The 26,866-nt window shown below is 41.2% G+C and overlaps 3 protein-coding genes across 3 annotated transcripts in view; 2 read left to right on the plus strand and 1 right to left on the minus strand.

Annotated features, from left to right (window-relative positions):
- Positions 1-1,788: 1,788 nt before the first annotated feature.
- Positions 1,789-21,175, plus strand: LOC118659316 (zinc finger protein 709-like). The gene is made up of 4 exons (XM_036315598.1): positions 1,789-1,886; positions 15,984-16,110; positions 16,981-17,053; positions 17,895-21,175. The coding sequence occupies exons 1-4, from the start codon at positions 1,884-1,886 to the stop codon at positions 19,177-19,179; spliced, it is 1,488 nt and encodes a 495-aa protein (XP_036171491.1). The 5' UTR covers positions 1,789-1,883; the 3' UTR covers positions 19,180-21,175.
- LOC118659320 (putative zinc finger protein 833) overlaps positions 1,825-26,866 on the plus strand; it is a 41,293-nt gene continuing 16,251 nt past the window's right edge. The window contains exon 1 of the mRNA XM_036315603.1: positions 1,825-1,886. The gene's annotated coding sequence lies outside the window, so the exon portion shown is untranslated. The remainder of the gene's footprint in view (positions 1,887-26,866) is intronic.
- LOC118659321 (mediator of RNA polymerase II transcription subunit 7-like) lies at positions 21,251-21,864 on the minus strand. Its single transcript, XM_036315604.1, has one exon. The coding sequence runs from the start codon at positions 21,835-21,837 to the stop codon at positions 21,271-21,273; it is 567 nt and encodes a 188-aa protein (XP_036171497.1). The 5' UTR covers positions 21,838-21,864; the 3' UTR covers positions 21,251-21,270.

Below are 26,866 nucleotides of genomic sequence, written 5' to 3' on the forward strand. Positions count from 1 at the left end.
CAGTGGGGCTCTTTGGCTGAAAAGACCATCTTGTAGGGTGAGTCTTGAGACCTCATGGTTTCCATGGTGCAGGTGGATGCAGCAGCACTAAGTCTATTCTGGCCCTTGTGGAGACTACAGGAACCACCCACTCTTACCCCCAAATGTATCACAATGGATTTCATGTAACCCACTTGGAACCTTTCTTCTGATTGTAATATATAAAACTAGAGGACTGATGCATGAAATTTGTGCAAGAGTAGACCTTCCTTCCTAAGCTGCCGGTACTGGCTTCACTCTGGCACCTGGGACGCCCAGCTTCTCTCTGGATGCTGACAGGCACCCGGGACCTTAGCTTCACTCACAGCCCTGGCTTCGTTCAGAAGGACATCTGGTCTAATTAGCATATTATGCTTTTATTATTATAGATAAGGTACAAAACTGTCATTCCCTGGAACAATATCTCAATCCATTGACATTTTGCTTCCTGACAATAAACTCACAAAAATTCTTGTGAGGTTTGAATGATTCTTACATTGACAGATGGAACCCAGTTTTCTGATGAATCTCATTATTGCTGGATTAAACAGTGTAACTGTGGTGGCAACAGGAATGGCACCAGGTGTCTGACTAGGTTCAGACTAAACATCGGTTCAGCAGCCTGGGTACTTGGGTTCTGGCTAGGAAAGAACCCAGAGCAAGACCCAAAGTATAAGAGAACATTTATTGTGTAAATTAAGGAGGTAAGAGAAGTAATTCTAAGAGGAAATGGGTTTAGGAAAGGAGCTAAGGAGGTAAAGGAAAGCCCCCTTGAAGCTTGGGAGTACAAGCTAATGGTAACCTGCCTGGGGGAGGAGGAGAAGAGGGGGGAGGGAAAGGTACAGGTGTGCTCCAGGGAGGGAGAGCGCACTGGGTCCTCCTTTCTAAAGGTTTTAAGGGTGGAGATTTCAGGGAAGGTCCCAGGGGAAGAGCTGAATGGAATATTCTGTAGCTTTCCAGGTGTGTCCATTCAGGGATGTGGCCTCCACTGATGGACAGGCCGGCACCAGGCCAGGGGTCATTATTCAGTGCAGCTGGTCCTGATGTCAGCACTGGCATTTTGCTGCTTATCTGGGCCTGGAGCTAGAGGAGGAAAAGTCACCCTGGGGACAAGCCCCCACCCTACAATTGGTTGCCCATTGCTGGACACCTGGGCTTCCCACCCTGGTGACCTCTGTGCCTGGCCCATCTCCTTGCTCTGGGTAGGTCTGTGGAACTGCCCACAAGACAACCACAAGTAAGGGGTGGCTCATGGCCTCAGAGGAGCGTGACTGAATCACCTGTGGGAACACATGTTTTCATGTGAAAAACGTTTTCTAAAGTTAACCATTCTAAGTGCACAGAAGTCACTTTTCGTGCTGGAAATGATGGCTTGTTTCTGGTTTCAATGCTGTTTTTGGGAATCTGACTGTGGTTCTGGAAGGATACCACCCTAAGGCATCCCTGGTCCCTGAGCCTGTGCACCTTTTTGGAAAATTCACACGTCAGACATCAGCTGTCAACAAAGATGAAAATGGAGCCAGATTCCTTAGGTGCCTTTTCAGTGTGTGTGTTTGCAAGGAAGGACCACTGTTCCCTGGGACGCTCAGCGCTGCCTCTCAGTGCAAAGGTTCCCTGGACAGGAGATCTGGCTGCTTTGGGCTCAGGCCTGTGCACCTCAGGCGCTAGGGGCAGGTGGTGCGAAGCATCTGTCAGCAGAGCTGAGCGCCAGGTGGGCGGGGCTGCGGTACGGAGTGGGGGCGGGTCTAGGTGGGTGGGGCTACGCTCTGCTACTACCCGGAAGTTCAGTCAGATCGCATCTCTCATCTGCGATCTGTCAGGTGGTGGGAGCTGCAGGCGGGACTCGGGAGGCCCAGGAACCAGAAATGGTGAGTGTGCGGCCGGGCGCGGGGACGGGGAGGAGGCGCGGGTGGAGCCGCCGTGGCGGGACCGTCTCTCCACGGTCAGGTCCGGAGCCTGCGGACCCGAGGCGCCGGGGGCTCCGCTGAAACTGCAGGCCCCTCGGGCTCGCAGGGTGGGGCCCAGCCGGCACCCGGGCGGCCAGTGTGTCCCCGCGGCAGGGCCTTGGGCTGCGGAGCGCGTCTGGGCAGCTCTGCACCCTCATCCCCGCGGCTCCGCAGTCGGTGCGGTGACCACGGGGAGGGCCATTGGGGACAATGGGGACTCGGCCCCCGCGGTTCGTGCATGGGAGGAGCTGTGGTCTGTGGGGCCCCCTGTCCCTCCTTTCTCCCCAGAAGGACCCCGTTTTCTCCGGGGTTTTGATGTTTGTGGAGCAGGCTCCCAAGTCCACCCCCTGTCCCCCAGGCCTAGCTCTGCAACAAGTGCCTGCACTTCCAGTCTCTCCCCGGAATCCTAACCGCCATCTTCCCTTCTCTGAGTCACAGCATGTTTATCGGCTATTTGTTTTGCGGTGCTTTTCAAACGGTTAAAAACAAACTTCAACTGAACAAATTGAAAGGATTAATTGGCTTGATTCCCCTTTCAGGAATCAGGCAGCATCCCATCTAGTAAATACAATCTGAGCTGCTGTTCAAAATGGAAGGCTTCTACTATTTTTTTTTTAATTAAATCTTTATTGTTCAGATTATTACAGTTCCTCTTCCTCCCCCTTCCCCCCCCCCCATAGCTCCCCTCCACCCGGTTTCCACCCCACCCTCAGCCCTTACCCCCCAACACACTGTCCTCATCCATAGGTGCACGATTTTTGTCCAGTCTCTTCCCGCACCCCCACACCCTCCCCCCCCAGAATAGTCAGTCCATTCCCTTTCTATGTCCCTGATTCTATTATAATCACCAGTTCATTCTGTTCATCAGATTATTTATTCACTTGATTTTTAGATTCACTTGTTGATAGATGTGTATTTGTTGTTCATAATTTGTATCTTTACCTTTTTCTTCTTCTTCCTCTTCTTAAAGGATACCTTTCAGCATTTCATATAATGCTGGTTTGGTGGTGATGAACTCCTTTAGCTTTTTCTTATCTGTGAAGCTCTTCATCTGACCTTCAGTTCTGAATGATAGCTTGGCTGGATAAAGTAATCTTGGTTGTAGGTTCTTGGTATTCATCACTCTGAATATTTCTTGCCACTCCCTTCTGGCCTGCATAGTTTCTGTTGAGAAATCAGATTACAGTCATATGGGTACACCCTTGAAGGTAACTGACCTTTATTCTCTTGCTGCTTTTAAGATTCTCTCTTTGTCTTTTGCTCTTGACATTTTAATGATGATGTGTCTTGGTGTGGACCTCTTTGGATTCCTTTTGTTTGGGGTTCTCTGTGCATCCTGGACTTGTAAGTCTATTTCTTTCACCAGGTAGGGGAAGTTTTCTGTCATTATTTCTTCAAATAGGTTTTCAATATGTTGCTCTCTCTCATCTTCTGGCACCCCTATAATTCTGATGTTGGTACGCTTGAAGCTGTCCCAGAGGCTCCTTACACTATCTTCGTATTTTCGGATTCTTTTTTCATTTTGCTTTTCCGGTTGGGTGTTTTTTGCTTCTTCGCATTTCAAATCTTTGCCTTGATTCTTGCGCTCCTCTGGTCTGCTGTTGGGAGTCTGAGTATTTCACTTCAGCACTGCGCCTCCTCTGAGTCTGGGTATGATATTCTCTTTCCTCCTAGTTGTAGAATATCCACTCAGCCAGCCTTCCTGTGGTTCTGGATGATGTCCGTTCCGTCTTTTAGGTGTATTTTGATTTGGTTGTTCAAGGCAGCAATCTCCGGCGTTAACCTATGCCGCCATCTTGGTTCCCAGGCCCCCCTTTTTTGTTTTACCAGCATACCCTTCAGGTTACCTTGGGCACGTTCAGTGGTGGCCTGTCCTTGTGGATGTAAGGGATTCCCGTGGAATGCTGGATGGACAAAGTTCTGCAAAAGGTGGTGAAGCCAAGGCTGCTATAAGCAGGCCCATTATCAGTTTATCTTGATATAGCTACATTGGAAACAGGTCTTATTGAATTCATGCAAAGAACTGTATTGCTATTTATTAAGAATTGCCAAATACTGGAGGGACAGGTAAGAGAGAAATATATAATTTACCAAATTGCTTTTAAAATGCTTTCTTATATCTGAAACACAAAAAAGTTTAAGAATCAGTAATACTTGCAAATGACATGGAATCTTGTCCTTTCTGCAAGACACAATATTCTTGAATAACAGAGCTATAAATGAAAGCATAATATAGTTATTATTTGACAAAGCTTCCCGTGTTCTTTAAGGAGAAAATTTTCCTTCATGAGAGAGAAAACAAATACTCGAGGCATTCCAGAGCCAATTGGAGTGATCTAAAGCCAATTCTAGGTAAAGAAAAAGTTTCTTAAAATTCAAACTCTGGAAGGATTGTCAAATTTATTTTCCAAAAGTTCATGTATTGAAGTGTATTAGGTACAAACATGGGCTAGGAAACTTCAGTTTCCATGATTAAAAGATGGCTTTTAAGAAAATTCCTGCTTAATACAACATATAACCATTTTAATAATTTATAGAACTTTTGCTTCCTGGGTAAAAAACAGGAAAGATCTTTTCCCCTTTAACAGACTAGAAAAGGACTACCCAAAAAAGGATTTATTCTCTAACTTCATTCGTCCTTGGGTGTGGTCAGCAAATGACACTAATTGGATTTCTGCTACCTGTTTCCCGGAGTACATTGATATAAGCTGTTTACCATCTGGATATACCCTCTGGTTAGGGAGTCAAAATGCAAATCATTTACTCTTAAGTGTCCTTGGTTTAGGGAAGATAGAATTTACGAGATGGCTCCAAATTGCTGTTTAGCCATCTCAGTTTCCTATTCCACCTGTCGTGCTTACTGGCTTGTGTCATTTATACAATTTCCTTTTCACATTTCTCTTCACAAAATTCCACAACTTCCACAAACTTTCTACAACTTTCACAAATATTTCCTCAGACACCTTACAAATTTCAGAAATAACCAACTTTAGATTCCATTTTCTTTTTCCTTCAAAATGTATCTCCATGCCTCATGCCTTCCATTACACAAAGCCATATTTACTTTCCAATTAGTTAGAATGCTTCACCCTTAAAAATCTTCTTTAGGTAGCATGTAAGTAATTAACATTCCTCAGATTGGCAGTACATTCACATTTTAAGAGCTGTTTCAAAGAAAATACAAGACTTATTAACAAATTCAAATCCATCCTCTAGATTCTCCACATGAGGCAAATTCAGATTAATATTTCAGTATCCTGTTATTTCAAAATATCTAGATATTTAATAATTTTTTACAATTTAATTCAGCAAACTCCAAAGTTTTAAGTTTCCAAAGACTTTGGAAAACTGTGTTTAGGCAAATATAATTACCACTGAAAAAGCTTTATCATATACCTTTAATTATATTTATTTTGCCTTATCAACTTTTGAGATTTTAAAGCCAATTATTATTACTGAAGGCATTTCTTGGTAAATTTTTAATAGCGATAACTCGTTGGCCTTTAGTGGCTTTAATGATATTATTATTTTTTTTTTACAAAAATGGGAGTGGCCTCCCCCTCAACCCCTACCCCCACTGGGCTATTTCTGCAGCCTACTGGAATCCTCCTAGGAAAAAGACTTGGGGAGGTTAAAAAAAAAAAAAGACTTGGGGAGGTTTGAATGATTATTTCTCATATTTTTTTTCTTCTGAGTAGTCTAACAACCTGAAATCTTACATATAAGAAGAGAGCTTAGAAACAGAAAAAATCCTACAGTAAATAAATGGGTACTCATAAAAGGGTGGACTGGGACATTAGCCTTAGAATCTTCTCTCACACTGACCCAGCACAGCAAATGGGTTCTGAGTAGCATAAACCCAAACAACAGAGACAGAGGATTTATTACTGAACTCTCTGTTCCGTTCCACTGACTTATATGCTGTTTTTATGCCAGGACCATACTGTTTTGATTACTATGGCTTTGTAGTACAGTTGGATATTAGGTAGTGTTATTCATCCACATTTGTTCTTCTTTCTCAAGATTGCTGTTGCTGTTCAGGGAGTTTTGTGGTCCCATATAAAATTTTTGTATATTTTTTCTAGTTATGTGAAATACACCATTGGTATCTTCAAAGGAGTTGCATTGAATCTATAGATTGCTTTGGATAATAAGAACATTTTTTTTTATCTTTAATTTCTTTATTGGTTAAGGTATTACAAATGTGTCCTCATCCCCCCATTAACCCCCAACTCCCCCACCCCCACTCATGCTCTCATCCCCCTGTTGTCCGTGTCCATTGGTTTGGCTTATATGCATGTATACAAGTCCTTTAGTTGATCTCTTCCCCTTACCCCGATCCTCCTTCTTTTTTACAGCAGCATAGTATTCCATTGTGTAGATGTACCACAGTTTTTTAATCCACTCATCTGCTGATGGGCACTTAGCCTGTTTCCAAATCTTAGCTATGGTGAATTGAGCTGCTATGAACATAGGGATGCATATATCCTTTCTGATTGGTGTTTCTGGCTTCTTGGGATATATTCCTAGAAGTGAGATCACTGGGTCGAATGGGAGTTCCATTTTTAGTTTTTTGAGGAAACTCTATACTGTTTTCCACAGTGGTTGCACCAGTCTGCATTCCCACCAGCAGTGCAGAAGGGTTCCTTTTTCTCCACATCTTCTCCAACACTTGTTGTTTGTTGATTTGTTGATGATAGCCATTCTGGCGGGTGTGAGATAATACTGCATTATCATTTTGATTTGCATCTCTCGTATAATTAGTGACTTTGAGCATGTTTTCATATCTTTCGGCCTTCTGTATGTCCTCTTTCGAAAACTGTCTATCTAGGTCCATTGCCCATTTTTTGATTGGATTGGTTATCTTCCTATTGTTAAGTTGCATGAGTTCCCTGTAAATGTTGGAGATTAAGCCCTTATTGGTGATATCATTGGCAAATATGTTCTCCCATGCAGTGGGCCTTCTTGTTGTTTTGTTGGTAGTTTCCTTTGCTATGCAAAAGCTTTTTATTTTGATGTAGTCCCATTTGTTTATTTTCTCTTTAGTTTCCATTGCGCTAGGAGCAGTATCAATGAAGAAATTGCTTCGGCATATATCTGAGATTTTGCTGCCTGTGGATTCCTGTAGTATTTTTATGGTTTCCAGTCTTACCTTTAAGTCTTTTATCCATTTTGAGTTTATTTTTGTGTATGGTGTGAGTTGGTGGTCTAGTTTCATCTTTTTGCATGTATCTGTCCAATTTTCCCAACACCATCTATTGAAGAGACTGTCTTGTCTCCATTGTATGCTCTTGCCTCCTTTGTCGAATATTAATTGGGCATAGTGGTTGGGGGCGATTTCTGGGTTCTCTATTCTATTCCATTGATCTATATGTCTGTTCTTGTGCCAGTACCAAGCTGTTTTAAGAACAGTGGCTTTGTAATACAGCTTGATATCTGGTATTGAGATCCCACCTACTTCATTCTTCATTCTCAGGATTGCTGCAGCTATTTGAGGTCTTTTTTTATTCCAGATGAATTTTTGGAACGTTCGTTCTAGATCTGTGAAGTATGCTCTTGGTAATTTAATGGGGATTGCATTGAATCTATAGATTGCTTTGGGTAGTATGGACATTTTGATGATGCTGATTCTACCAATCCATGAACACGGTATGTTCTTCCATCTATTTATGTCTTCCTCTATCTCTTTTTTCAGTGTCCTGTAGTTTTTCGCATATAAGTCTTTTACCTCCTTAGTTAAGTTTATTCCTAGGTATCTTAATTTTTTTGATGCAGTGGTAAATGGGATTGCTTTTTTAGTCTCCCTTTCTGTAAGTTCACTATTGGTGTAAAGAAATGCCTTAGATTTCTTGGAATTAATTTTGTATCCTGCTACACTGCTGAATTCATTTATTAAGTCTAATAATTTTTTGATGGAGTCTTTAGGGTTCCCTATGTACAGTATCATGTCATCTGCAAATAAGGACAGTTTTACTTCTTCTTTTCCAATTTGGATGCCTTTTATTTCTTCTTCTTGTCTGATCTCAACGGCTAGTGCTTCCAGTACTATGTTGAACAGGAGTGGTGAGAAGGGTCATCCCTGTCTTGTTTCTGTTCTTAGGGGAAATGGTTTTAGTTTTTGCCCATTGATTATGATGTTGGCTGTGGGTTTGTCATATATGGCTTTTATTTTGATGAGGTATGATCCTTCTATTCCCACCTTGCTGAGAGTTTTTGTCAGAAATGGGTGTTGGATTTTGTCAAATGCTTTTTCTGCATCAATTGATATGACTATGTGGGTTTTATCTCTCAATTTGTTTATGTGTTGTATTACGTTTATTGATTTGTGGATATTGTACCATCCTTGAATCCTGGGATAAAACCTACTTGGTCATGGTGTATGATCTTTCTGATGTACTGCTGGATCCGATTTGCTAGGATTTTGTTGAGGATTTTGGCATCTATGTTCATGAGGGATATTGGTCTGTAATTCTCATTCATTGTTGTCTTTATCTGGTTTGGTATTAGGGTGATGCTGGCTTCATAGAATGAGCTTTGGAAGTGTTCCTTCCTTTTGAATTTTTTGGAATAGTCTGAGGAGGATAGGTTTTAGTTCTTCCTTGAATGTTTGGTAAAACTCCCTGTGAAGCTGTCTGGCCCTGGGCTTTTGTTTGCTGGAAGCTTTTTGATGATTGCTTCAGTTTCTTCCATAGTTATTGGCCTATTGAGATTTTTAGATTCTTCCTGATTGAGTTTTGGAAGGTTGTATTTTTCTAGGAATATATCATTTCCTCCTGGTTGTCTAGTTTGTTGGAGTAGAGTTGGTCATAGTATTTTTTAACAATCCTTTGTATTTCTGTGGGGTCTATTGTTATTTCTCCTCTTTCATTTCTGATTTTGTTTATTTGGGTCCTCTCTCTTTATTTCTTGGTGAGCCTGGCTAGAGGTTCATCAATGTTGTTTATCCTTTCAAAGAACCAGCTCTTGGTTTTGTTGATCTTTTGTATTGTTTTTTTTTTTGGTCTCTATGTCGTTTATCTCCACTCTGATCTTTATTATTTCCTTCCTTCTGCTTACTCTGGGCTTTTCTTGTGGCTCTCTTTCTAACTCTTTGAGTTGTAGGGTTAGGTAATTTATTATCATTGTTTCTTGTTTTTTGCAGTCGGCTTGTAGAGCTATGAATTTCCCTCACAGGATTGCTTTCATTGTGTCCCATAGGTTTTGGATTGTTGTCTTTTCATTGTCATTTGTTGCCAGGATGTTTTTTATTTCTTCTTTGATCTCCCTGGTAACCCAGTCATTGTTTAATAGCATGCCATTGAGTCTCCATGTGTTTGATTTTTTTTGTATTGTTTTTATTGTAGTTGATTTACAGTTTTATGCCATTGTGATCTGAGAAGATGCTTGATATGATTTCTATCTTCTTGAATTTGAAGAGACTTTGTGAGCCAATATATGGTCTATCTTTGAAACTGACCCATGTGCACTTGAGAAGAATGTATATTCTGTGGCTTTGGGGTGAAATGTTCTGAAGATGTCAATTAATTCCATCTGATCTAGTGAGTCATTTAGGATTGATGTTTCTTTGCTGATTTTTTGTTTAGAAGATTTGTCCAATGGTGATATTGGGGTGTTAAAGTCCCCTACTATGATTGTATTGCTGTCAATCTCTCCCTTGATCTCCTCCAGAAGTTTTCTTATGTATTTGGGTGCTCCTATATTGGGTGTGTATGTTTACCAGAGTTATTTCTTCTTGTTGGATTGATTCCTTTAGTATTATGAAGTGGCCTTCCTTATCTCTTTTTATGTCCTTCACTTTGAGATCTAATTTGTCAGATATAAGTATTGCTACCCCAGCTTTTTTTCATTTCCATTTCCATTTGCCTGAAAAACCCTCACCATCAGTCTGTGTGCATCTTTTTTTCTGAGGTGGGTTTCCTGTAGAAAGCAGATATATGGGCCATGTTTTCTTATCCACTCAGTTACCCAATGTCTTTTGATTGGGGCATTTAATCCATTTACATTTAAAGTTATTATTGATAGATACTTGTTTGTCGCCATTTTTATTCTTTACCAGTGTTCCTTCTTTGTTTCTTTTCTTTCCTTTTTTTTTTTTTTTTACAGAAGGCCCTTTAGCATTTCTTGCATTTCTGGTTTGGTGGTAATAAACTCCTGTAGTCCTTTTTTGTCTGTGAAGCTCTTGATTTGACCCTCAATTTTGATTGATAGCCTTGCTGGGTACAGTATTCTCGGATTCAAACCCTTCCTTTGTATGACTTTGTATATTTCATTCCATTCCCTTCTTTCCTGATGTGTTTTTGTTGAGAAATCCATCGCTAGTCTGATGGGGGATCCTTTGTAAGTAACTTTCTTTCTCTCTCTGGCCGCTTTAAAGATTCTTGCTTTGTTGTTGGTGTTTGCCAATTTAATTACAATGTGCCTTGGCGTTGGTCTTTTGGGGTTCATTTTGTTTGGGACTCTGTGAGCTTCTTGGATTTGTGTGAGTTTTTTCTTCCCTATATCAGGGAAGTTTTCTGTCATTATTTTTTCAAACAGGTTTTCTATTCCTTGTTCAGTTACCTCTCCTTCTGGCACCCCTATTATGCGGATGTTGTCTCGTTTCATGTTTTCCCAAAGTTCTCTTAAGCTCTCCTCCTGCTTTTTAATTTTTTTTCTAGAAGCTGCTCTGCTTGGGTATTTTTTCCTATCTTGTCTTCTAGCTCACTGATGTGGTTCTCTGCTTCTTCTAGTCTACTATTGATGCTTTCTATTGAGTTTTTTATAGCATTGATGTCATTTTTCATTTCCTCTTGGTTCTTACACATATTGTTGAATTTGTCTTCCATTCTTTTCATCCACCTTATGACCATTTCTCTGAATTCTTTCTCTGACAGGTTGCTTGCCTTCATTGCCTCCATTTCATTTACTTCCTTTTCTGGTGATGGCTGTTTTTCTTTCATATGCGGGCTGTTTCTTTGTCTCCCCATGATCTCTCTTCTCCAGGTGTTTGGTTATGTAGTTCTCTCTCTGCTGCATTGATTTAAAGGCAAAAAATACAACACAACAAGGCACAACGCACAAGACACTGAACACAAATGTATTCACGATACTAGTAACCCCAAATAAAGGTGACCACCCGATCAAAGAGAATTAGGGGATAAAGAAGAAAGAAGAGAAAAAGAAAGAACAGAAAAAGAAAAAAAAGTGAAAGGGCAAGGGCTAAGCCCTCCATCTTTCCCCAGGGCGAGGGCTATGCCCTCCATCTTACCCTGGATCCTCCATTTTTGGGCAGCAGCCATTAGCCATGTGCTCAGCAAGGAGCTTCTTCCCGGAAGCACAAGCCTCTGCTAGCCACACCTAGGATTTCTTTAAACTAACCAATGATAATGAAGGGAAGTGCACGCCGTAGATACGACCACATCCTGTGTAACAAGACACCGACTTGCGCTTGGCCAATCGGCAGGGCCCGCAGTCCTCTCTCCTCCCCTTACTCCAACCCCCCTATAAAACCCATCTCCACACAGAGCTCCCTCTCTCTCTACCTCCTGCCGCTGCATCGGTGAGTGTGGTGGACGGGGAGCTCGAGCTAGCTCGAATAAAGACTCTTTTCTTTTGCATCGGACTCGGCTGGCTCCCTGGTGGTCTTTTGGGGATCCTGAAATCTGGGCATAACAAAAGGAGTACAAAAATGAAATTGGGAAAAGGAAAAAAATAAGAGAGAAAAGAAAGAGAATGAAGTAGAAGAGGGGAAGAAACTATTTATATGGGGATAAAACTCCAATAGAGCATCCACTAATCCCAACAAATTCCAGCAACAGATCCCTGGAGATGAATGCAAGCTACAAACAACAACTAATATCAAGCGAGGTGAGGGAAAACAGAAGCAAAAAAATAACCGGAAAAATAACCAACAGAAAAAGCAAAAGCAAAACAATCTCACAAACAAGCATAAAAAAACCCCCAATATACTCAACAATCAAGCAAACAACAACAGAGAGAAAAAAAACGTTGGATAGTGAAGAAAGAGAAGAGAGAGGTGTATATGGATTTAGAGCAGGGGATTGGAAATTAGATATATAAGTAGGGTGAAATTTTAATGGGGTAAAAATAAGGAATAGGGAAAATCTAAAGCAGGGATAGGGTAAGAGAAACAGGACAACAAAAGGGGGAAAGTGAGGAAGAGAGTTTTTGCATAAAGGTAAAGTTGAGGTAGAGTAAAAGGATGCTAAAGGAAAGATGAAAATAGAATGTAGAACACTAATCCCAAAATATTCACCTTAGCAAGACATGACCCACGGCACTGATAACCCCAATATAAGAAACCACCTGAGAAAAGATAATTAGGGGAGAGAAAAGAGAGCACAAATGATATCTAAGAGAGAGAAAAAAAGATAGGAGAGAAAAAAAAAAAAAGGAGAATATATATTTATGGAGAAAACACCACAGAGCCAATAGATAAACCAAACAAATACAAACACCAAACACTCAGTAGAGAGGGTGGGGGCAGAATATATAGAGGCTGAGCTGATATACAGGAAATAAGGTTAAGAATTGGATAAATATGGGGAGGACCTCAATTCAGTATAGAGGAAGTATAAAGGGATGAGTGGATAAGAAGAGAAAGAAGGGGAACAAAATAATATATTTACAAAAAAATTGATTTAAAAATGGTATAAAAATAGAAAATAGCAAGTAAAAATAAAATTAAATGATGAAGAAATAATGTGAAAAGAAGTAGAAAATAAAGTAACAAACAAAAAAGGCAAAAAAAGAGCAACAAACAAAAAAGGAAAACAAAGAGAAAAGCAAAATAAAAGCTAACAAAATAATAATATAAAAATGGAAAATTGAAATGTCAATCCTTTGGCTGGCTTAAGATCCCAGTTTTCTGGAATGTCTGTGATTTCTTTATTTTTTTCTTTTTCTGGGACTGAAGGCCAGACCTTGTTAACTCCCAGGGACTAATCAGATTATTTTATTCCTTTGTACCATTCAGGGTGGAATCTGGGTGTGGCTGTATTCCTTACCTGGGGATGGAGGGAGGGGTTATAACTTTAGGAAAAAATGACTGCCCAGGTCCTGGGCTTGGGCGTGACTCAGCACTCAATTTGCTGCCACCTCTCCTAGTCCCCTTCTTTCTCCAGCCTCTCCCCAGAGTCCACTTGTCTGCACCTTCTCCCGCTCCTCAGCATGGGTGAGTGTTGGTATCTGAAATGTCCTATGAACAGGGTTCAGTGAAAACAAACAAACGCCAGCCACAGAAACGGGGAAGACTGAGTCTCTGGGAGCTCTTCTTTTACCGGCACTGCATGGTCTGGTCAATGCTTCAGGCTGCCCCTTCTGGGCTCAGTCTTTCGTAATTATGGCACCCAGATCTCAAATCCCCTGGCGCCAACAGTCCTGCAGATATCCTTTCCCCCCCTCAGGCTGAGCCTGTCCCAAGGGATGCAGCTGGGTGCCACAAGGTTTCCCTCTGACCCTCTGGGCTCAGAGATCTGGCAAACTTTCCTGCCCAGAACCCTGGTTTTTACCTTTCCAGGGGAACTCTGCCCTTCCCGGCTGTAAACTATCTCACCAGCTGAGTCTGCTTCGCCAATTCGGGGTAGATATTATTCGTTTCAGCTCATTCTGTTTGCTCCGGGACAAGTGTTGGGACACTTCGGCCTATTCCACCGCCATCTTGTCTCTTCTCTCGATAATATGAACATTTTAATGATCTTAATTTTTCCTCTCCATAAACACCATATATGCTTCCATTTATAGCTTACACTAGAGGGCTGGTGCACAAAATTCATGCAAGGGGGGGCGGGGAGGGTATGTCCCTCAGCCCAGCCTGCACCCTCTCCAATCTGGGACCCCTCGAGGGATGTCCGACTGCCCGTTTAGGCCCGGGCCTAAACGGGCAGTCAGACATCCTTCTCACAATTCAGGACTGCTGGCTCCCAACCGCTCGCCTGTCTGCCTGCCTGATTGCCCCTAACTGCTTCTGCCTGCCAGTCTTATCAGCCCCTAACCACTCCCCTGCCAGCCTGATCGACACCTAACTGCTCCCCTGCTGGCCCAGTTGCCCCCAACTGCCCTCCCCTGCAGGCCTGGTCTCTACCAACTGCCCTCCATTGCTGGACCAGTCACCCCTAACTGCCCTCCCCTGCAGGCCTGATCATCCCCAACTGCCCTCCCTTGCAGGCCTGGTCCCTCCCAACTACCCTCCCCTGCTGGTCTGGTTTCCCCCAACTGCTCTCCCCTGCAGGCCTGGTCCTCTCTTGCTGCCCTCCCATGCAGGCCTGGTTGCCCCCAGTTGCCCTCCCCTGTAGGCCTGATCTTCCCCAACTGCCATCCCATGCTGGCCATCTTTGACCACTTGGGGGCGGCCATCTTGTGTGTTGGAGTGACGATCAATTTGCATATTACTATTTTATTAGCAAGGATTCCAATTATAGTTTACATTTAATTCTATTTTGTATTAGTTTCAGGTGTAGAACATAGTGTTTAGACAAATTTTACAGTTTTCTGCCTGATATTTTCAGTACCCCTAACCACCCCTATGTATTTTGGAATCATGTGCCACTTCAGTATGAAAATATTGCAGATTTCAATAAAGGGCCTTGTACATGCCAAGTCTTAAAATTGTTCCTCAATGTCCAGGCTCTGGTTACAGTGTTAGAGTTCTACTGGAAAGACTTCTTTTGAGTGTGATCTTATGATTTCAATATACGTGTCCATGTGTCCTAAAAATCAGTATGAAGTAACCCTCAGGCTCATGAGTAGAGGACTTTTATAGAGGGCTAAGTTGTCCTGCCTTGCTCATGCCTGAGCTCTAACTTCCTAACTCCATGAAATGAGAAAGGCAAAAGGTCAAACTGAGTTACTAACAAATATTATAAAAACAAATGATCATTCATACTCTTTCACAAGAATATTTTCATTCATTTAGATGTATCTGACTACTTCTAATAATCTGGGGTACTTCAGGACAATATGGCCAAATACATTTTGTTCCAAGTTGTATTTTCACGCACCTCCTGGTCTCCCCTGTTTGGTGATAAGTATAGAAGAGAAAGCTATAAGGCCCTTATTGTATTCATAGTCATTAACACTTTATGCAGATATAACAGTATGTTTCATGGACTGCTGCATCAAATGGTTATAATTGAGATGAGTTTTCTCACAAGGAATTGATGGGAATAAAATAGAAGTATTTTAATTTATTAATATAGAAGTTGTTCAAGGTGCTCTTTACCCTGACATTAGAGAGCAGTGAAGACTTGAAGTGATGGCCCTGACTGGTTTGGCTCAGTGGATAGAGTGTTGGCCTGCAGACTGAAAGGTCCCAGGTTCGATTCCAGTCAAGGGAGTGTACCTTGGTTGCGGGCACATCCCCAGTTGGGGATGTGCAAGAGGCAGCTGATCGATATTTTTCTCTCATCGATGTTTCTAGCTCTCTATCCCTCTCCCTTCCTCTCTGTAAAAAAATCAATAAAATATATATATTTTTAAAAAGAATACACTTGGCATAAAGCACAAGTGGGCAACTCAGCTAGCCTGAGCGCCCCACCTGATTGGTGGGGGTTCAAGGGTTTAAAAAAAACAAAACGACTTGAAGTGATGAAAGTAAAATCATATCAATAAATTCCATGTGTGCCCTAGTTGGTTTGGCTCAGTGGATAGAGTGTCGTCCTGTGGACTGAAGGGTCCCAGGCTTGATTCCGGTCAAGGGCACATGCCCAGATTTCGGGCTTTGTCCCCAGTGGGGGTGTGTGCAGGAGGCAGCGGATCAATGATTCTCATCATTGATGTTTGTTTCTGTCTCTTTCTTCTCCCTTTATCTCTGAAATAAGTAAAAATATATTTAAAAAATAAATAAATAAATTACATGTGTTCTTCTGGAAGTGAGTGTGGCAAATTCATAAAAGTCTTAAAATCATGCTATAGACTGAATGTTGGGGACCATGTGTCCTATGTGAAATTTCTATGAATTAATGTGTAGATCCTCAGTGCTATCTGACCCATTCTCCTCTATGCATATGTGGGATGTTTTAGGACACAGTTACCTTTGAGGATGTTAATGTGGAGTTCCCCATGGAGGAGTGGGCTTTCCTGGATTCGACCCAGAAGAAATTCTACACAGATGTGATGCTGGAAACCTTCTGGAACCTGGCATCAATAGGTAGTTATGACAAATTCTTTTTTTTTTAAATATATTTTTATTGATTTTAGGGAGGAGAGGGAGAGAATGAGAGAAAAATCAATGATGTGAGAGAGATTGGCTACCTCCTGTGCACCTCATGTTGCAAAAGACCAGAGAAAAACTAAGCAACGCTTTAGAGAAAAAGAATTATACTGTTTATTTACGCTGGTGGACTCAGGGAATAACTTTCCAAATCTGAGTAAAGTAACACGCAGGGGGCTTCTCTTTTATATCTTTCTGGAGTCTTTGTCCCGAAAATATGGATTATGCTTCTGGTCCTTTTCATGGGCTTTGCAAGAAGGCCCCCAGGTGTTGGGGGTCTCCAGGCCATATCTGATGGTTTGGCCTGGCGCCAGCATTAATAACCCTCCCTTCTGGGGCAGTGCACTGTCCTCAGTTTTATGGCCTCTGTAACAGGTTCTGCAAGACCAGTTTCTGTGAAAGAGGTAGTGAATTATAGGTTATCAAGAATGTACACTGGGCTGGCTGGAATGGATTCAGATTGCTAGTCGCCACCCTCCAAATATCAGGGTTACATTGGAATTAGCCTTTTAGCCTCCTCACTCACACTAGGGATCTGGCCTGCAAACCAGTCCTACTGGGAATTGACCTGTGATCACCTGGTTCATTGGTTGACTGTCAACCACAGAGCTACTCTGGCCGGCAAAACCTTGTTACTTATTTAGTCAATTGGAAAACTAGTGTTGCTTTCTCATCAGTGCTGTTTCAAGAACTGAAATATGGAAAGGGAGTACATTGCTAATTAAACTAGGAATGATCATAGCTCATTGTGTCCCTAAAATTTAACCATTTTTTATATTCTTTAATAGTTTATAATGTTTTTTCTAGCATGTATTTTAGAAGAAAAATGTGAAGACCATGATAGTGAAGATCAGTATGAAAATCATGGGATGAATCTTAGGTGAGATGCATTGACATGAGAAAGCATTAAGAGCATCTTTGTTGTTGTTGTTTTTTTAATGGTTTTATATACTTGTTTTATTTATTTATTTAATATTTTAAAATTTATTTCAGGTAGGTAGGGAGAGGGTGAAAGAGAGACAAACATTAATGATGAGACAGAATTAGTGGCACCTACCTCCTGCATGCCCCTCACTTGGAATCAAGCCCAGAACCTGGGCATGTGCCCTGACCAGGAATCAAACTGTGACCTCCTGGTTCAGAGGTTGGTGCACAACCACTGAGCCACACTGGTGGTGCAAAAATATGTTTTTATTAATTTTAGATTGTGGAGGTGAGAGGGAGAGATAGAAACATTGATTAGCTGCCTCCTGCATGCCCTATACTGGGGTTAATAAGTCTACAGTCTGGCCATGTTCCCTTTTGGGGAATTGAACCACCAATCCCGGTGCGTGGGTCCATGCTGAACCAGTGAGCCACATGGGCCCAGTCCACAAAACAATCTTATAAACAGGTAACCCAATTGTATCAGCCCCATTTTAAATGTATTGATTCTTCTAATAATCTCTAAATGTTTTTTTTTCTGAAATATGACCTAATGTTTAGTATATAAAAATAATTACACTTGGAAACTATATACAGAAGTACCATTAATGAATATAAGTGTTTTTATAATACCTATGATCCAGCCTATTTCAGAGGTTTTAGGATATCCACTTTCAAAAATTGGAATTTACAGAAACATCACACTTTCCTTGAAAACAGTAAAATGTCATTGTCATATTATTAATAAATATTAAGTCATTAACTGAGTATTAATAATATGCTTCTTATTTTTACAGCAGTCATACAATAGAGAGACTCTGTACAAGGAACGATGGTAGAGAATCCAGAGAAAACTTCAACCAGATTCCAAATCATAATGAAAAGAAGGAAACTCCTACTGAAGTAAAACAACCGAAAGCCACGTTGTGTAGGCAAATCTTCATGCATTATTTATCCTTGAATAACCACCTGAGCTCTCACATTGGACCCAAACTATACCTGTGTCAGGAATACGAAGAAAACCCTTATAAATGTAAGGATCCTGAGGAAGCTTTCAAGCATCACCAACATATTCGAAGACATGAAGGCAGCCCCAGTGGGAAAGCTTTCCGCTATTCAACTTCCCATAGAAATCATGAAAGAATGCATATCGGTGGGAAACTGTATGGGTGTGGGAAAGGCACTAGTCGTTTCATTTACTCTAAAATTTACAAAGATACTCATAGTGGAGAGGAACCATATCAAAGTAAGCAATGTAGCAAAGCTTTCAGGTCTCCCAAGTACTCTGGAGAAAATGAAAGAAGACACAGTGGAGAAAAGCCCTGTCAGTGTAAGAAATCTGATAAAGCTTTCAGTTCCACTTCTCTTAGAAATCATGAAGGAACATATACTGGCGAGAAAACTTATGAATGTAAGCAATGTGGGAAAGATTTCTCTCGTCGAGCTTCCCTCCAACGTCATGAAAGAATTCATACTGGGGAAAAGCCCTATAAATGTCAGCATTGTGGCAGAGCTTTCTGTGATCTAGATGCCCTCCAACGTCATGAAAGCATTCATACTGGGGGAAAACCCTATAAATGTGAGCATTGTGATAAAGATTTATCTAATCAAACTTCCCTCCGACGTCATGAAAGCATTCATACTGGGGAAAAACCCTATAAATGTGAGCATTGTGGCAAAGCTTTCTGTGATCGAGGTGCCCTCTATCGTCATGAAAGAACTCATACTGGGATAAAACCCTATGAATGTAAGCATTGTGGCAAAGGTTTCGATTATCCATCTTCTCTCCAAGATCATGAAATAATTCATACTGGGGTAAAACCCTATGAATGTAAGCATTGTGGAAAAGCCTTCAGTTATCTACAGTCCTGTCGAAGGCATGAAAGAACACACACTGGAAAAAAGCCCCATGTATGCCAGCAATGTGGTAAGGCTTTCAGTCTTTCCATGTATCTTAGAATTCATGAAAGAATTCATACTGGAGAAAAACCCTATGAATGTAACCATTGTGGTAAAGCTTTCTCTGATCCAAGTTCCCTCCGACGTCATAAAAGAACTCATAATAAGGAAAAATCCTATTAATGTAAGCAATGGGGGAAATCCTTTATTCATCCCAGTTCCCTTTGAATTCACAAAAACATTCATAATGTAGATAAATCATAAGGAAAGAACTCACAGTGAAAATAAGCCCTATCATAAAGGTTGTAGAAAAGCCTTTGAGTATGCTAGTTATTTTTTTTATCCTCAACCTGAGGATGTTTTTCCATTGAGAGAGTGGAAGTCAGAGAGAAAGACAGAGAACAATATTGATATGAGAGAAACACATCAATTCGTTGCCTCCTGCACATGCCCAGACATTAAAGCACACATAGTGGAGAAAAGCTCTATTAATGTAAGGAATGTGGTAAAGCTTTCAGTTTTACCAAGTCTCTTAGAAAGCGTGGAAGAAAGAACACATACTGGGGGGAAACCTTATGAATGTAAGCAATGTGAGAAAGCCTTCAGTGGTCTCACACATCTTGGAAGACATAAAAGAAGTACTGGAAAGAAGCCTCCTGAGAGGGGCCGGTCCTGGGTGTAGGGTTGTAGAGGAGGCACTAGGGTGGGGTGGGGTCCCTGACACACTGGCTTCGGCCTTATTTTCCTGGGTCCCCACTGGGGTGGGCTGCTGAGTGGTGGCTGTGCAGGTGCCGGATCCCAGGGAGGTGCCCAGCCCACATACAATGTACATCTGCTCCGGGAACTGAGTGCTTCACCTGACGTGCACCTGACCTCACAGTCCTGGCTCTGTGTCATATTGGACGCCCGGCCACTGGGCTCTGCTCTATCCTACTGGGGCAAAACTACTCTCTTTGCAGGTCTTCTGCCTTAGCTCTGAAGGTCTGTGGGACTTGGAGCGGCTGCAACAAGCAGGCCAGCCACCCGAATCCCATGGGCAGACCTGTGGCTCTCATCCCCAGGAAACTGACTTTGGAGAAGAACAATGGGATGTTTTGAATTTAGGCACACATGTTAGGAATGCAAGGATTTTTGAGTCTCCTTTCTTAGATGGATTCAAAGTAGATTACTGGAATACAGTGCCTTACTTTACAGTTTAGGAGTGAGGGCATAATTGCAAAAAATATTTTCTTAAGTATATTACAACATTTTTAGTGGAAACATTTTTGCCTAAGATTAACTGAGTTACCCTACTGGCACAAAGTAAAATGAGTGACCTTGAAAAATGCAAAGTTGAGAGACATTAAAGCACTAGTTTGGATTAGTAAATAGAAATATTACTGTGATCTTATCACTGAATGAGGTCCATCAGGCAAGACACGAAGCATTTCTAGCCCTATAAGAGATTAGATGGTAAATAGTTACCGTCGTTAAATTAATCTTGAATAAGTAATGACCAAACAATTCCTAATAAGACTAAAAATTCCTCCTTTTTTACCTGGAAGTAGATTTGAGACCCATATTTAAAGACAATTTGGCCCTGGACAGTTTGGCCCAGTGGATAGAGCATTGGCCTGGGGACGGAGGGTACCAGGTTTAATTCCTTTCAAGGGCACATGCCTGGGTAGTGGGCTCTAGTAGGCGGCTTGTAGGAGGCAGCTGATCAATGATTCTCATTGATATTTCTCTCTTTCTCCCTCTCCCTCTCTGAAGTCAATAAAAAATATATTTTTTAAACAGTATATCTTATACAGAATAAAATAAACTTTTTTTTTTTTTAACACCAAGCAACCTACAGGGCTGCTGCTTCTATCTATCATTCTTAAAGCAAATAACAAGTCGGAAATTTGCTATTACTGAGGATTATCTTCAATGTTTAGTGCAACTCCAAAAACAGAAATATTCCACACAACATCAGCACTTTGCTTTTTAAGTTGATTACTCTTAATGCAGTCACACTCATTGCCTATGCTTGCCATAAAATGAAATTACTGCCTGTGACATCTCATAATTGATAAAGTTGGAGAGTGAAGCTGTTTACATAACTCCTAGTTATATCTCTTTTAAGACTCTCCAAGAGTGAATGAACTAATATATGATGCAATTTACTGAAAGGAAAAAATAAAAACAACAAAAAACCCTTTATGGTCTTTCATTCATTTCATCAATTAGAACGCACAAGGCAGCATCTTTCTCTATAATCTGGTCTTTCCGATGACCTGAATTTTCTCTTTCTTATTCATTCTGTCCAGTACAATTGTTGCTATCATCAGCATCCATTGGTTCAGTTTTTACTCTTATCCCTGCTTCTGACTGAGGCAAATCATCAGGCAAAGAAGCCAAGCAATTTTGAATCATCTCAATGACTCTTTCCAGATGCTTTTGAAACCTCTCAGCTGTTTCAAGGCGTTGACGTTTCTGCACCTCCATCATGACCCTGAGGGTCTCTCTTGCTTGGTGAGGTCGGTATTCATTTATGAGATGATGAACATGTACAAAAAGCAGCTTAAGATCTTCCAGTTTCTCTTCTCGTTTTATACTCCCAGGGCTCCTTATCAAGATATCTAAGAGGTCTAAGAAATTAATAAGGATAGACATATTCAGTTTTCTCAGTTCTTTCTTGTGATCAAACTGCATAGGATGAAGCCGTTCGATGCCCTGACTTTCTAAAGGGCGGATGATAAGATCATCACACTGGAACTGGTTGCCAAACATCATATAACTGTCTTTTATTGGAGGTGGAGGCTTGGGAGCTAGTCCTTCCTGAATATTTTCATCCGTATACTCCTTGATGTATTGCATCGGAGGTGGTGGAAGAGCACTCACTTGCTGTGGTGTCAAGAACCTCAGGACTGCGTTTACTCTGGTAACGGCCTCTCCCACGGCTCCAGAATAAAATAAACTTTAAAGACAATTTGATTGTTTCTAAATTTTTATGAGTGGGATTCATGAACTGACAATGTATGGAAATAAAACGAATAAGTAAAGCGGGAGACTTAGAAAAATGAATGCAGTAAATGGTTCTGCTTCTTGGTTGATGCTAAGCTACCCCAGAGTTATTGCATCTGTAGCTTTAAGTTTTACAATGAGTACAATCCTAGATACCTGTTTCACCAACAATTACATAGGTAAATCACTTTCAATCTGAGCAAGTTGCCTGCTTTGGTATTTTATGGATATGAATCGTACCATTCAGTAAAAAGCTAAAAATGATCTGCCATGTCATAACCCAGACACTTCAGTGACTTCAAAAATGTGAAGGCTTTTTAGTGGAGGTTAATTGTTTGCAAGCAGTGAAACCAACTCTGGCTAATGTAAGGAAGGCAGGCATTTCTCTGAAATGGGCAGATGAACACAGGCCTCTGAAAGGGCCTAGCAGGGGCAGCTCAAGTCTTGTCAGGGTCTACCCTGGAATGGATCTGCGTTAACCAGGGTCCCCCTTGGTTTTACTGCTCACAGAGTTGAATTGCCCAGATCCCTTTAGTTCCACGACCACCCCTAGGCCACAGGAGGGGGAAGAAAGAATATTGAAAGATGTTCCCATTGAGACTTAATGCAGAAGTAGACGGTGGGTCCCCCACGAAAATGGAGTTGTCACAAAAGAAGAGAGAAGCGATATGGTGTGGGCAAAAACAAGAGATATGTTCTACAGGTAGGAATATAGTTATTAATGGTGAAAATGAAGAAATATTGGTATAAAGAAGCATCTTCCTTTCACTTGCAGATGTGAATTAGAAAATGATAGTGTCCTATTTGTATGAATTTATTATATTTCCTGCCTGTCAGATTCATTGGACATTGTATATGATATAGGCATTATGTATTTATTGAACATCAAATGGGAGACAGAAGAAACTGTATTGTAGGCCCCAACCCCTTCAATGTAGTCATGCAAAATAAGACAAGGCAGAGTAAGAAATATCACAACTAAATATTAAGGGTAGTACAGTATGTTTCATAGGAGTTTTAAAGTAGACAGAAAATACTTTTCTGGACAAGTTTTATAGAGATTAAGTTTTTTGGGCTGGGATCTTGAAAGATGAGTTGGGTTCTAGAAAGAAAAAACTGTATTTGTGGGGCACTCCAGAAAGCTCATTCAGGCTAGAGGAGGAGGAGCATGAAATGGAAGTTGTGGAAGATAAATAAACAGCCATTCTACTTCCGTCAGCGCAATACACTCTACTACCTTTCTTAGTAGGTCTTTGGATGTGGAATTGTACTTTGAAAATGCAGTTATATTAGCGCTGAGTTTCTTTTCAATAGCCTTTTCATCAGCTAATTTTGAAAGATCTGCTTCTTAATCATGTTCTAAAGTCTGTTTCAGGTGCTCAGATTCAAAGAGTAATTCCAGCCTTTGGTTTCCCACCTCCTCTCTCAGTTCTAAGAGTCTTTTGCTTTGAATTGTTGTGTCACAAATCAACAAGCTAGACAAGACACCTTAATGAGCCAATTAGTTAGGAGTCAATTTATGGCACGCAGATTCAGCGCAGATTACCTCTGTCAAATTCTGAACACCCAAAGGAGGAAGCATTCTCTTTTTATATTTTTAGGGCCTTTGTGTAAGTTATTTTTGTAGACAGCTTATAGCCTTACTACATATCATATCTAGCAAACACCTGTCATATCTATAAAGACAACTTGTAACCTCGAGTATCATATCTCTATAGGCACCTAGCATCAATATCAGCGTAGAAGTCCCTTTAGATGGCTAGCTTGCAAGGTCAGACAATTAAGTTTATCTTTTCTATTATTCAAGCTAAAAAACAAAGTTATTTTACAGTCTAAAAATAAGAGAATTTCAAAACAGCAGAGAATTCTAAAACAGCAGTTTTCCCTAAGGAGGGATTATTACTATGCTTCATTCCCTACTGATTTTATGTAAATGAGTCAAATCATTGACTTGTGGGTTACTGTTGGGTAGGAAGTCATATCGGCTCCTGAGGACCATAAGCTTGATGGAATTAATTTTCTGTTGAATAAAGTTAATAAACCAGTTTATAAGACAGGGGTCCAGAATGAGGGCCAGGAGTACGTGCGAGTGACTCTCAGCTTTAGTGGGTCTGATGAAGAGTTCTGGATTCTTTATTCTGCTGGGGCTGCCTTAACCCTTTGAGTACCAACCAATATCCTAGGAACTATGCTAAAATTGCCAAGGCATTTTGATGATTTTACAGCAGTTTAGGAAAAAAATTACGAATCGCAAGTAAATGAAGTTACATATTCAAAAACTTAAGTAAACCTTTACTACATTTGTTTTCATCTTTGACATATATTGTTTGCTGATTGTATTATAAAATTCTAGTAGAAAAAAATTTGACTTAGAACTGGACACCATTTCGAAGCTTTAGGGCTACAAAATCTGAGTAAACTTCATAAAATCGTAGTACCTGTAAAAAATTAGGCAGATAAATGCCAGTGGTCAATTTTAGAACTACAAACATTTGGCATCATAAGTAATCTGCACTTAGATGCCATCTGTCAATAAAGAGTGAACTACTAGCATCTAATAGTGACACTGCAGGAGGAGCACAATAGCGCTCCCGGCACTTTTGGCACTTTTGGCAAAAGATAGGAGGAACGCTATCGCGCTCCCCGGCACTCTAGGGGTTAAGCTGGGTGTGATGAAGCCGTATCAAAATCCTATTGACCTTGACTGCTGAGGGGTGGTCAAGATGATGGTGTGTGGTCCTCTCCAGGTAGGAGTCAGACCGTGGGTGGTAAACTTCTTTACCCAAAAAGAGTCACCAGGGTGGAAGGGATGAACCAGATCAGACATTGGTACAGGCAGCGCATCTCAGGCATACTTCTGGATTCTTTCTGGGTCAACTATAAAGCCTGTAAGAACTTGAGTAAAGATTGGTTATGGATTTTAGCTTTTCTAGATTGGGTTTCTGTGTAAGCTGGTGAGGTGGGTAGGTCAGGGTCTGGAAGAGTCACTAGAATCTGTAGAGGCCCCACTGGTTTTTAGGGCAGCCTCCTGGGTTGCCTCATCTGCAGCCTACTTTTCTCTTGCTTCTGGGGAGTCCCCTTGTCTCACATAGGTAGAGGTGGAAAGAGTTACATTTGGTAGTGCTAGTTGGCCCATTCTCCTTGCTCTGCTCATGTCTGTCTAACTGCCTAATATATTACCTCAAGGATCCTGGCTCTGAATTCTTTCGGAAAATGGACGTTGGATTTCTTCTGTAATTACTTCCTGCTGAGGCAGGTCAGAGGTTTTTTTCAGAGCCAAGAGATCCTTGCTGTCTGTCTGAGGGATGAGACCTGGCCACAGAAGGAGGTGGGCTTGTACTTGTTGGAGACAAACTATTATAAAATTTAGTATTATTGAGCAATTAGAATAGCAAGAGTTATAACAAAGGGTCTGGTGGAAGGGAAAGAAAACATTTCAGTTTTAATAACTTGTATTGAAATAGAATTTTTCTCCTTAAAATTATTCCTCTGTTTATTAAAAGAGCCAAATCAAGACTAATTTATTTATTGCATTTAATTTGGTCTGATTGTTTGCATATACACAATAAGAATGGTAACTGACCACCTTTGCTGGAATTTCATAATTGAATCTTAATGTGCCCCATAGGGCCAGGAAGCCAAGCTATCCAGCTGCCATCAAGCCTGCCTGCAGTATCTATTGAGTTAGGTGAATCTCTCACCTGCAGCAACTCCACTCGGGCCCACGCCCTAGGCTTCAAGGCCCATCTCAGCAGCCCTCCTACTCATTGCAGCCTAGAGTGCATGGGGGTCCACGGGGATGCAGAGGCGCCCTTATTGCTTCCCTTCTTCTCTAACTGCCAGTGATGGTAGGGTATGGACTTGATGCTCCAGCGCCAGCTATTTTCAGGGCTACTAAACAGGACACCAGACTTTTTCCGTGGCACTTTTATTGGCTTCAAGTCTTCAGAGTTTAGACAGGGCTCTTTAAAATATGACACTCCAGTCCAAGTTTTTGGTCAATGAAACCACTATTGGAAAATAGTCTTAATTGAATTTATGCAAAGAAATGTTTTGCCATGATTTATTAATTAAGTATTGCCAAATTTGGGGGGAATTATATAAGGAGAAAAATATACTGACCTGCTTTAAGATCTTATGATTTCCCTTATCAGTCCTTTTCATGGACTCTTCAGAGTAATATAACTGTCTTCAAATGGAAAGAAAAAATTAAAAATGTGTCTGTATTCAAAGAGTTACAGTTGTCCCTGTAGCAGGGTTCCCTCTACTTGACTTGTCCTTAAACTACATATGGTCTCTGGGAGGGGTGACACCCTCTCATAATGGACTAAGGGAGTTCTAACCCTTTACATGTCACAGGACCTCACAGGGTCTGTAATTTCTGTGACAGAGGCTGGTACTCTACTTTTCTCCGTTCTAAATAGGCCTCTCCCACTTTCCTAAAGTTGAGGTTTTTGTCACCCCTGACATGTGCATGGTCACACAGGCCTGCAAGGCAGTATACAGGCTGCCAACTGTCTCTCAATAGAGACCAAAACCTGATGAGTATTTTTCCTTGCCCATTTGGGCACCTGCCCTTTTGGTAACTGCATTCAAATCTGTAAGAGAATTAAAGGTTAATACAGTATTATTAAAACAATGACGTACAATATTGGCACTGTGGCCACCTTAGGTAGCCAAATATCCTGCTACTAAACATGACACATGCTAGGGCTACACAAACATCCTAGGGGGAGATGACTAAAGTCCATTTTTTACCTTCTTTGTCTTTCTGGAGCCATGTTCATGAGAAGAAGGCATTAGCCAACTCCATCATGTAGGGCAGGGGTCCTCAAACTACGGCCCATGGGCCACATGCAAATACAAATATTGTATTTGTTCC

Source organism: Myotis myotis, unplaced genomic scaffold (genome assembly GCF_014108235.1).
Source record: "Myotis myotis isolate mMyoMyo1 unplaced genomic scaffold, mMyoMyo1.p scaffold_m19_p_6, whole genome shotgun sequence".
In the NCBI taxonomy this organism is placed as follows: domain Eukaryota; kingdom Metazoa; phylum Chordata; class Mammalia; order Chiroptera; family Vespertilionidae; genus Myotis; species Myotis myotis.